General features: G+C 33.3%; 1 protein-coding gene across 3 annotated transcripts in view; it reads left to right on the forward strand.

The window, feature by feature from the left end:
- The first annotated feature begins 442 nt into the window (after positions 1-442).
- LOC106471112 (lysine-specific demethylase 4C-like) overlaps positions 443-12,903 on the forward strand; it is a 78,883-nt gene continuing 66,422 nt past the window's right edge. Inside the window, exons 1-2 of one of the 3 annotated variants that reach the window (XM_022399731.1) lie at positions 443-574; positions 12,583-12,747. In XM_022399731.1, the coding sequence (XP_022255439.1) occupies positions 12,610-12,747 (138 nt within the window). In that variant the 5' untranslated portion in view covers positions 443-574; positions 12,583-12,609. The other 2 variants (XM_022399728.1, XM_022399729.1) reach the window with 2 other exon arrangements.

Below are 12,903 nucleotides of genomic sequence, written 5' to 3' on the forward strand. Positions count from 1 at the left end.
AGTTTTATTTAAGAAAGGACTTGTGTTGCTAAAGCTTCGTCGGGACGAATTTACGGAAAATTAACTAACGACTGGAGGCGTAACAGTATTTTAACATCTCTATAAAGCAAAAGCTATTTATTTCTATTTTTCAGTAACTAAAAACTAAGCTGTTTTAACTTAAGAAGAGCACTGACCCTGAAACCTGGTACATATAAACTTTATGGAAGTATAACTATTCTAATTTTCAGTATTTTTTTTTCAAAGGTTTTGTCATTTTCACCAAGCGTATTATTAATTTTTCACTAAGCTGGTTGACACGTTATTTAAAGGTTATTATTATTTTTTTTTGAACGAATACACATTGGGGTAGCTTGTAAATGTTAGGCTATAGTACTATAATGTATTAGTACGCTAATCGGAAGAAAATTTTGGAAACAAAAATCGGATTCGACTGTTTAATACAGAAACCGTGCCAGCAAGTTTCCTGATTAACATTAAATAATAATAAGTGAAAATCATTAGTAGAAAATAAAGTTTAAATTTCATATGGACTAGTTTCTGAAAAGAAGCTGAAGAACTAAGCCATTTTTCTGTAAGTGTAAACAGGTTTGATATTATTGCGAGGTTATTGATAACGCCGTGGGTTTGTAACGGAAAGCTCGTGCATTTGACAAGTTATATTAGTGCTAGAAATAGTAATAATTTTGAAGTTAAAAGTGAGTTCTATTGAATGTGATTTAATTCTATATAAACATTTCCAGTGATGGACAGTAATCAATAGAATTCAATCTTATTGATATATAATAGAATTAAACAGAGTATGGTGTAACTTAGGGATCATTTAAAAACAGTGTGTGTGAGTAGGCTTGCTTTCTTTGCTTCCTTTTCTAACTCGTTGGCTTTGATTCGAAGTTGAACGCATGAAAGTGGAGTGATTGTGTCTATTGCCAGTACTAGCGGTACAACTACTAGAAGAACCACTGCGGTATTACAAGTATGAGTTTAATACTGTAGTAATTAATTTAATGCTATTTATGGTTGAACTTAAGCTACTGATACTAATCATCAAGACGAAATTTAAATAGTAGGTACCTAGTACTAGAGCTAGTATACTAAATTAACTTCTTAAATTTAACTAAACCGTGAACGTGTTCAGCTGTAAAAGTGTAATGTTAAATAGACACCAGTTTAGTACAAACTATAATCAGCACTCGATATTAACTTTTTCAATTAGCAAATGGCAATGCCATATTACTATTAGTATTAGTAATAATAATTGTTACTAACTATAGCCTGTAACTAATATAACTATAACTTATAAATATAGGTGGTTTTATAAGTTTTAGCCTAATCTACAGTGTCCAAGTAATAATAATGAATAAAAATATTTTGAAATCCCTGAAGGAAACTAAATTGAGCCATATGATGAATGGTAAAATAATTTAGTATAGTAAAAGAAAAAAAAAAAAGTGGCCACTATGATGTACTGTTTGTTTTCATATAAATTTGGAACCCTAATAAAATCTCTAAAATACTGTGATTTGTTAGATGATTCATTATTTTCTAAATTCTATGCATCACAGAGGATGCATTGAATTTTAAGTTGTTTTTAGATATCCATTGAACTTTTTTAGTTATAAAACATAATTACCGTATTTTTCGGAATATAAGACACTGTTATTTTGAAGACAAAGTTTTGGTAAAAATTTTAAAGATTTTTATTGAACAATAACTCAATTTGATACTTTAAAAATTAGTATATATTGTTTCAAACACAAAAGAGCTCAAAACATCAAAATAAGAAAATACCGTAAATCAGAAAAAGGTTTACTGTTATTTAGTTTGGTTCAAAACCTACAAAATCTTCATTGCTTTCACAGTAAGTTATTTTTGTTATTATTCAGGGAGCATTTAAATAGTTATGTTTCTAAAAGAAAAAAAACAAACTACTATTGTTATAAATAACACATTCAATTGAACTAAACTATGCATGCCTATTTAAATATATTAACACATGGCTTGTGTATATCGTATACATACGTATATATATTATTCATACCTTTGGCGTATAGGACGCCAGCAGATTTTGACATCAAATTTTGGGGTAAAAAAATGTGTCTTATACACCGAAAAATACGGTACTATAAATGCAAGGTTTAACTTATTCAGTAAAAAAAGCATTACCTGTGTAGAAAGTAGTAACAATCTGAGTAAGTAGCCCAAGTACTATCTATAGATCTGCTGTAAATGTAAAAAAATTTTGTTATCTACTTGGTCAAAACTTGAAGTCAGTTTGGCATGCAAAAGACATGAAGAGGTATTTACTTGGTTGGCATTGGAATGTTTTAAGGTTCACATTCAGGAAATGTAAAAGAGCTCATAGCTAATAATATATGAATGTTTCTTTTGTAATTATTACTGATATAATGGTAATTTAATGTTTTAAAACAATTATGTGAACCATATTGGCCTAATTTACTCAAATGGTACTGAAAAATTATATTTGTGCTTTGTTCAATTTGCAAGAAGTTTGAAGGGCATGATTGATCAGTGAGGTAACTCATTCACTGAACAGTATTTACTATAAAATCTCATGCACGTGCTTTGACTCCCGAGTCTAATTGCTTGAAATGATACTTAATGTATCTGTGGTCATGTGTTAGATTATTTTCACTTGACTGCAACTACTATCATTGGTATTGTTTTATGCTGTGGTATATCACATAAAATTATTTTTACTGTTGTTGTTATTATTATTTTTGCAGATAGTTTTTTTTATTGTGATGTATTTTTATAATTTTTTAATGCTAGTTACATTGTTTTGATTTTGCTTACTGTGTTTAAACTGTATGTATTAAAATGCATGCAAAACTTTTTATGATTTTGGAAAGAGTTCCATATGGCACCCCCACCCAAAAATTGTAGAATTGCCTGGATAAAAAAGATTCTGAAAAGGGTTTATTTGTTTATTATGTACATCTAATTAATGAAGTAAGTGGTATAATAATGTATCAAAATTATGAGATCATACAATTAATATGATTTATTAATACATAAATATTACTTTGATGATTTTTTTTTTAAATTGAGTGGGGGTGCCATATGGAACTCTTACCATGATTTTTTTATCATTTTTATTTGCTGGATTGAATTTACTTGTATATACCAGTGTATAAAAAAGTTTGTTTAGGCATCCAAACATAATCTTGTTTTTCTTTAGTTGGGGAGTTCCTTTATATTATCTGGGGAAAATAAATCAAAGTCCAGTCCACGTAAACTATAACAAATTAGTTTTTCTTCCATAGTGCTTTTATAACTTGAACACCATGGTAAATCTTGGGCCACATTTATAAATGACCCTATCTGCACTCACTAACATAAATAATAAACTTGCTTGTACTATTTCACAGTTGAAAGGAAACAACAACACAATGACTAATTCACTCTATTGGCCAAAAAATGACTACTATTTTCAAAGAACTACCTTCTTAACTAACTTTTAAACTATCTCTTAACTATCTTCTTGAAGTTCTTCTGACTTCGTATTTATAGTCTATTTTCAAATACACTAGAAAGCTTGATGTCAGATATTTAGAAGTTTCTAGATCTAATCTAATGTCACTACTACTTGCAACTCCCTCAAGTTTGCAAACATATTATAACACAAAAAAATATAAGTTACTACACTACCCCCTTACTGGATTGTGAAGTTCCTTGAACAATCCTAATAAAACAAATAATGAAATAAAACTACACTAAAATGTATTTGCAAAGTCTTTTTTGGGATGGAATCTTGTATTTTGTTGTCACTGACCATCCTGTCATTAAGGGAATTCTTCCTGGTTTGGTAGTCAAGTGAATCCACTGGTAACTTCATCCTTGATGGTTCACTGGAAGTAATCTGTACAGAATCTTCAGACTCCTTTGCTGGTTGAGGTTCTACTGACAAATTCTTCTCTGGATTTACACAACTGGTTATTCTTTTACCAAAGTACTTTCAAAAGACAATCAAGATGCATGACCTTTGGCTTGGATTGTCTAAACTTTGGAGTTTGTGTGCAAGAGAAGTATTCAGTGATACCATGTTACCATGATGAAATCCAGTTTTATCAGCATTTACATTGTAACTACCTTTTATTATATCTTGAACAGATTTAATTCTTCCCTGGGTAAAGTCATGTACAGCTTCTTTATTCTTCACATCCAGGAGAGCTCTTCCAACCACCAATTCTTAAGGACATGCTGGAGTATTTGATTCCTCTCTGCCCTACTTATTGCTAATAAATCCTGGTATGAGTATTACTTCTTGGTGATTCAATGACTACCCTCCCTGTTGTAACTGGAAAATCAACTTGTGTAGTAACTGCCATGTCATACATAGGAATTCTCTTGTCATAGACTGTGAAGATACTTGAAATTTAGCCTGACCTTACATAGGTCTCTACATGATGTCAGTTCCAACTAGACACTCTTCCTTGGTGTGAATTACCCACACTTATGAGGCACAGAGAAGCTTCCTACAGAAAAGCTAACTTCCAGTTTCCCTTTTACTGGAACTTTATGGTCACTTGCTTTATTCTTTCATCATCTCTGGAGGCAATTTCCTTATCTTTCATTACCAAATTAGGTGAAACTATTGTAGCTGTACATCCACTGGTGATCACCATATTGTAAAATTTCAATCAATAAATCCATGGACTCCTGGATGATTTTCCTTGAGTAATGAGCTTCTGTACTCATTTGGGATAGATGGAGTATTTCCAGTTGAGTTTTGCCTCAGAAACCCAAATAATTCCCATTTCTTGATGTTTCATTAGCTATGTGTTCCTTTGATCTTGTTAGGTTTTGTCTCTTTGGCTGGATATGGGTAGGTAAATGTGCATGCCATGACTATTTTACAGTTACTTTCAAAATTTAATTAAACTACTTTATCAATGTATGTCAGTAAACTTGGTATAAAATCACAATAAATAAATCAAATTTGAACATTATACAAGTTTTAATTTCAACAGGATATATTTAAATAGATTTTCCATTTTCACTTCTTTATATCATGACATTTGTTGGCTTTGAATTGTCCAATGTAGATATCCTTCCTACCTCTATCTGAGCTTCTGAGTTTTAACACAAAGCACAAACATATAGTATAGATATTGCTAAGACATAATTTTATAGCCTCCACTCATCTTGATTTACAGATATATAAACCAGAAAGACAAACCCACATGCTACACCCTCCTATCATGTACTGTCTTTCAAAAAATGTCAGTAATTCTCACTGTCATTTGGTAACACATTATTGATAACTAATAGAGAATGTTTTAATTAACTGAATAACATAATAGGCTAGCTTGTTCTTATGACAGCTTTTAAATTATTTGTCCTACAGATTCAGATTTGCTATCACTGAGCTCACCTTGACCAAGTAAAGGAAATATTTTGGTACACTTATAGCTTATTTAGAAACAAGTTAAATTATAATAGTTTTTGGACATTAATAGATAATAAAATCTAATAAATACTTTTAAATATTATGCTATATTTATGTGCATCTACAAGTTGAGTTTTGGGATAAGAAAAAATACCAAAAGACATATAGAAATAATCTAAGCAACATTTTTTTCTTTGTTTTTATTATTTTTTCTTATTCATTTTATTTATTTTTTATTTCTGGCCTAACTTTTTTATGACATATTTTTTTTAATTTGAGCATTGAAAATTTTGTGCCCAATTATGGTAACTGCTCTCAAATTTAGCCTGTATTTCTCTCTATAATCTACCAAAAATAAGGGGTAACCTTTATTGCAAAAAAGTGCAAGACACACACATAAGTACTAAATGCCTTGTTTTTTAATGAATATTTTTATTTATTGTGATAAAAATAACTAAAGTGCAAAAAAGCTAAAACTTGTTAGGTTAATTAAAAAAATTAAAATTCTAAAACATACTTACCATACATACTGACACTTTAGCTATTTCTCGACATTGGCTTTGCCTATCTAAGCATTGGTCTTGCTTATTCCAGTCTTTTATACTCCATTGAATGTCCTTGGCAATATCTAATTTGCAAAATTCTCCATCAATACACCAAGTACTGTGTATAAGTACTTCATTCAGTTAATGTAATCACTTTTACTTGACACGGTTTTGTCACAGTTTGATGAAGTGCTGTGGTTCGTTCCATTATGGGTTGTGATTTTTGTGTCGCCTTGTGGATTTCCATACAATTATAATTTCCTTTCTGAAAAAAATAGACGTGATGCTTGCGGGTATGAATTCCTGTATTATCAGGTCTCTGTGGTTGGGGGGGTCACTCTCAGTTGAGGTTGTTTGCATTTTGATCCATTGGGAAATAGAAACATATATTTGGCCCAGAGGTGTTTACCACCTTTCACAACTTCAGGCTTTCTTCCTTATGGTCCGCTGTTCCTCAACCTTTATCTTTGTCAGTATTTTCTCAGTCTGGCCTGATCTCCCCTTTTTCTGTATGTCCATTCCCCTGTTAGTCTATTCCATCTGGCCCTCATTTTCATACACTTTCCTTCTCAAGTTATTTTATTGGTGCTTCTTTGCCTTGCTCAACCTTCATCCATTGGTATTTGGACCCCCCTTTCTGTCCTCAATTTCCCTTCTCTCTCTTGCTTCACACTCAAGCATCTCTTCATCAAGAGTTATCTTCCCTCCTCCTGGCATGTGTAATTTGCCCAAGTGGTCACCTGTTGGGCTGTATTTTATTTTTTCTGTTGCATTCATGTCATCCTTCTGCTGCCTTTTTATATCAACCACTGTAGCAGGTCTTTTGTCATCAATCTTTCCACCACTCCTTTCCTCTTAGCAGTAATCCTGTGACCCCCCTTTTTGCTTTTTTCTTTGGCTGTTTGGCATTGGCTTGTCAGTCTGCACCTCTACTAATTGACAGGAGGCCTTGTCTGTGGATTTCCTCCTTTCTCAGTACCACAGAGTGTTTATTACCCTATCCTCTCCACTCTTTTTGCTCCTTCTTTCTCCTCCATCCTACTCCCATGACTGACCGAGACCTTAGTTTGGTTTACATGTTTTGATGCATGCCCCATTCAAGCCCTTGGCTTCCTGCCTTTTGTACTGTCTTTCTCCTCCTTCTCATCTACTATTACTGCTTTTCAGATGTCTATCATGTGGTTGCTTCTTGCACCCTCTTCTACCACAATTACATATCCCTCTTCATTGTCCAATCCTTCCTTCCTCAGTCTAACTGCCTGTACTTCTTTCCTATCTTTTTTCTTTCTGTATCTGTTTTATTGGTCTATTCAGACTAAGATTGGCTCCTATGGAGTCCTTGCCATCAGGTTTTGCACTCCATGGGTTTCCTTCTGGCACTTTCTGAAGGGAGCTCTTATAGGTAAATCTATGCACTGACCTATGGGATTCTAGCTTAACTGTCTGAAGAGGTGTTGTATCATCTTGGAAGATAACATTTTTCTTATCTGGAAATGTATTTCCAATAGATACTCACCTCTTGACACACATCCCCACCCATCCTTCCCACTTCTGGTGCACATTTCCTTATTGGTCTCATCAAAAATTTAAGATTCAGTAGTGCAAATACATAGAGGGAGTCAATGTGAATGGAGGTGTGTTGCTGTCCTATTGGTTGAGGGCTTTGCTGCATGATTATGTCATCAGGCAGAAACACAATTCACATCAGGTCATGTGAGATTAGGTAGAAGTTGCCTCAAAGCTAGTGGCATGCAAGTTTCTTAGGCAGATATGTGGGGAAGATAGCTTAACTATGTGCATAGGTATCTATTGAAAATACATTTTCAGGTGACGAAAATGTATTTTCAGTTGATTATTCTAATCTAACATTCTGCATTACTCTAACATGGTATTAATCTTCTTATTTTCATTCATTGATTTGTTTTTAGGTAATTTTCTAATTTTTGCCTAAAATAATATTTTGATACATTTTTTAAAGGTAATCTGGAGAATTCCTATTTAGTGATGAATAACTACTAATATAAACTAAATATCACCCTGCAGTTGCCTTCATATTTTCAAAATATGCAATAATCTCCTCACTGTTCTTCTGTAAATCAAATTGGCAATTATATAATGAACACGTTTTACCATCACTGATAAAAGTAATATTTTTAATTAAAGCATCTCTGCATATCACATTTATAATTAGAAATAATTAAGTAGCCAGTTAACAAATTTATGTATGAGGTTTGAATACAATAACTATGAAAATAATATTCAATAAAGGTTTGAGTCATCAGAATGCTTTAAAATTACCTATCTTACTCACTAAATAGTAAACATAACTGATCTGATTTGATTATTTTATTTCATGCAGTGAACATAAAAAAACCTCATGTTTACAAACATTGTAAGCCAATAAAACCATAGTATATCTATTAAGAAGTAAAAATGTCATAATTTTAAATGAAAAACCACGTAATAATAAGGAAACTTGATTAAGCCTAAAGCAATTTTCAGTCATGTGATTTCTCTTTTTCATACTGTGTGTGTGTGTGTGTATATATATTCCTGTGGCTAAGTTAACTATTTGTACCTGATGATGACAAAACCTTCTCTAAACATTGTAAATTTGTTATTGTGTTAAACTTCTAATAAAATTTTCTTTGTTACCCATTCAACCTGTCTCTGAACTGTATAAGCTTACCTTTTCTCAAGTTATATGATGTCTTCTCATTGAAGAAAGTTCCAGTAATTTTCAAACAGATATCGTTTAACTCTTTCAGTATGAGCTTGGCCCCTGGGGCCAACCTCGTAACCATTTTGTACTTGTTATAGTTTCATGCTATAACCTTTAAATTATTAAGTGTATGTTCATGAAATTTTGCAGATTATTAGTAAACATTACAAGGCTTTCATACACAAAATATCAGATTTTTTTTATTAAGACTTGAGGTTTGTTGAGCAATGTTTTTCCCATGCCTTTTTTTCTTTTTGCCTGTTGCCTGTCCAAATGCTTTTATGCATCAGAAAATTTTCAAATTTCACATGCAAAATCTTTATGACGTCCAGATAGTTATCACACGTTTTTTAAGAAAAAACTTTATATTTTATCTGTTACTTTCACTAACGAATCTCTGTACGGGTTTGTCCAATTTGATTGATCTCATAACCACCATAAAAAAAATAAGGAAATAAATATAAGTTATGCATTTTTTGTCCTAGAATGACTACAGATTATGACACAAACACAAATATTTGGACTAAATAGTTTAAATCTCATAGCATTACACATTTATATATATATTTATTATTTTTACTATATTGACCTTTCAGCCAGGCCTGGCTAACAATACAGAAGTTACAATGACGTGGTGCATGTGCACACATGTTATGGTATCCAATAATATAAAACTGACCTTTAGTTTTTACAAAGTGACCTGTCTTAGCTGTGTTTTAGTGGACTAGAATTTTCTAAAATATAGCCACATTTCAATTATTATACATTATATATGTATATACGTTATTACTGTGTACAAATAAGTTCTTAAACTTATTTTTTTAAAACATAGAACAGTAAATAAAGAAGTAAAGCAAACAATTATCTCTTCTACTTACAACATTTGTATTTGTTTGTTGAGTGCCATAGTTTGCTAAGCCTTATAAAACTTCACACCTCGAGAATATGAAACGAAATAATTATTTTTAGATTTTATATATACATTTCAAATAACAAAAAAATCATAAATTACTATATTGATACCATAGTATTCCAATATAATTTATCATGCTTAGTAATTAAGCTGTAATTGAGTCTAAAAAAATGTGTAATTTCAAGCAGACAAAAGATTCAACTTACCAACTTGAAGTTTTGTATCGAAAGAACGAGATGACATGGTAATACTTGAAAATGGCTGAGAAAGACACTAGGGGGACATTCTGAGCTTTTGATTTGTTAATTATATGTTATAGACAGAAGTATGTGTATATAAGGGAGCCAAAAATGGAAATAGGTGAGAGGGGCCACTATGTTTGATTCAGTACATGAGCGATATCTCAGCAAAGAGAAAAGATAGGAGGTTCTTATTTTATGTTCTAGCTTGTCAATATCGGTAATTTGAGTTCCTGATTTATATGAAACTATAGACTTTGTACTTTAACATCACAAACATCCAATTCTAATACAATACTTACCTATTTTTGAGGTGTTGCATTTTTGATATGGTCCCAGAAATTCTAGAGCTTCGGATGACATTGGACCAACAACAATCTACCCTTATGAATATCGTAGCCCCGTTTGTCTCAGTCAGAACCTCATATGCCCCCAATTACCATTTTCCATCTTTTCCCTTCCCAGCTCTTATCCATCCCTTCTACTCAGGGTACTTCTTGTTGCATTCCTTGACAACACCCCTCATTCTCACCGGTACCTGTGACTACCCAGTGGGTTCGAGTCTGATAAGCTTGGTTGTTCAAGTTTCTTCATCGCTGGTGTTCCTTCGTCAGTGATCAATGGGTGCTTCAGGTTGTATCAGAAGGATTCATTGACTAGTTTCTTTCCCCACCTCCCGTCTCTCCTTACCCCTTATCTTTCCCTCCTCCTCAAGCCAGCCAGCATTTGAAGTGGGCCAGGAACTACTTCTGCAGTGGGCCATTGAACTGGTTCCCCATCCTTCCCAGGGTTTTTATTCCCAACTTTTCATTGTCCCCAAGAAAAACAGGGACTGGCGGCCGGTAATCGATTTATTTTGCATAAACCACTTTGTTTCACTACCCCACTTCACCATGGAGTCTTTTCTCACCCTGAGATTGGCATTTTCTCTGGGGTTGTGGATGACCAAAATGGATGTCACCAAGTATATTACCTCATTCTCGTCCTGATCTTTGTTTTGTCCATGTCAGGGTAGTTTATCAATTTTGGGCCCTCCTTTTTGGACTTGCCTCGGCACCTTGCGTATTTTGCCGAGTAGTCCAAACTTTTGCTCAACATTTCCATGCTCTGGGGCTGAGATTTCATTATTACAAGGATGACTGACTTCTTTTAGCTCATTCCATACAGGAATTGGCCAATCATACTCGGCAGCTCTTTTCTGTGGCAGCTCAGGTGGGCTGGTTGATCAAACAGAAGTCCTTTCTCAGACCCACTCAATATCTTGTCCAACTGCTTGCGAAGTTCTATCGCTTTTGGGGATGTGGTCATCAATGACATCACTGGTCCCCCTCGGTCTTGCCCATATGAGATCCCTTCAATGGGCTCTGCATAATCGATGGAACCTTGCTCGAGATCCTCTTTCCATCCCCAATTCCCTTCCTTTTTTCTGTGTAAGATGATCTGCTTTGGTGGGTGGGGGAAGCCCATAAGTCGGCGAATGTGTCGCTTCGTCCCCCACATCTGGATCTATATCTTTTCATAGACACATCCCTTCAGAGATGGGGGATGGGTCAATCACCGGGAGGCTTCGGTCCATTGGTCTGCGGATGAAAGTGCTTTGCATATCAATGTTCTTGAACTTCTAGCTGCACATCACTTCCTTCTTTTCGCCCGACATTGTCTAGTGATGGTTCATTCAGACAATTCTACAATGGTAGCACATATCATCCAAGGAGCACCCAGTCCAGTCTCCGTTTTCAGATGTTGGATGTTGGGCCCACACACTTCGCATTCATCTTGTTGCATGTCATGTGCTAGGTGCTTTCAATCTGGTTGCTGATCATCTTTTGCGCCCCAACCAGATATATCCCACAGAGTGGTCATTAAATCCCCTCATTTTCAGGGATCTTTGCCATTGGTGGGGTTCTCCCCATGTGGATGCCTTTGCTATGGGCCACAACATGAAGTTTCCTCTCCATGTAAATGATAAATTAGTTTATCCTTAAATTTTTAAAAGTTTGAAAACTATAGTAAATCTTAGGCCACATTGACAAATGACACTAACTTCACTCTACTTACATAAAGAAAAACTTACTTGTACCACTTTGTAGCTGAAAACCCCCAAAAAAGATGATTCATTCTACAGGCTAGAAACAAATATTATCTTGAAACAACTCTAGATTAACTTTTAAACTATTCCTCAGCTATCTTCTCAATGTTTTGCTAACCCTGTATTTTTAATCTACCCTTGAATGTACTAGAAGAATCTTTAGAACTTTCAATTCCTAATTTAATGTCATTATTTATGCCCAGCATTTTGATTTAGCTAACAAATAAAGTACAATGTGAAAAATATAGCTTGCAACAATAATGATATTGTAGAATGTCGGTTTATAGCTTGATATGATCATCATCTTCATACATGAAATTTATTATCTGCTCCTTTTCTTCATTTCTGAAAGTGTAATAAGATATTTTGCATTATTGGTGCTGCGCAAGAAAACAATTGTTTTTATTATTCAGATGTGAAATTAAACTTTAGCTCATTACTGTGTTGAAGTAAGGAATTATTGTGAATTTTACATTGTTTTATACTATAAGCCACAGTTTTATGGTCTGTCAGTAATAATATAACTGATAAAACTCACTAAATAATATAATAAAATCTGTTTAAGAATTAATGATATGATATATATATATATATATATATATATAATTGTGGTTACTTATTATAGAAATACATATATATTTTATCTTGTTTTGTTTTTTAGTACTAGGAAAGCTTGGTTATTTCTACCATGACATCAAGTGCAGGTAGTTGCTCCAGCATTCCTCGGATCATGGTGTTTCAACCTACACTAGAAGAGTTTAAGGACTTTTCTAAGTATATAGAGTACATGGAGTCAAGAGGTGCACACAAAGCTGGTCTTGCAAAGGTATCGATATTGTGACTTGTAAATTAAAATATTGCTTATATTCTTTGTTTTATATATTGTTTTGAATGCAGGTAAAACCACATGTACAAAATGACAGTACATTAGACAAATGGTTCTCAAAAGTAATAATGTATTACTCTTCTTAACCATTTTGAG

This window comes from Limulus polyphemus, unplaced genomic scaffold, assembly GCF_000517525.1.
Source record: "Limulus polyphemus unplaced genomic scaffold, Limulus_polyphemus-2.1.2 Scaffold4415, whole genome shotgun sequence".
NCBI classification, from domain to species: Eukaryota; Metazoa; Arthropoda; class Merostomata; order Xiphosura; family Limulidae; genus Limulus; species Limulus polyphemus.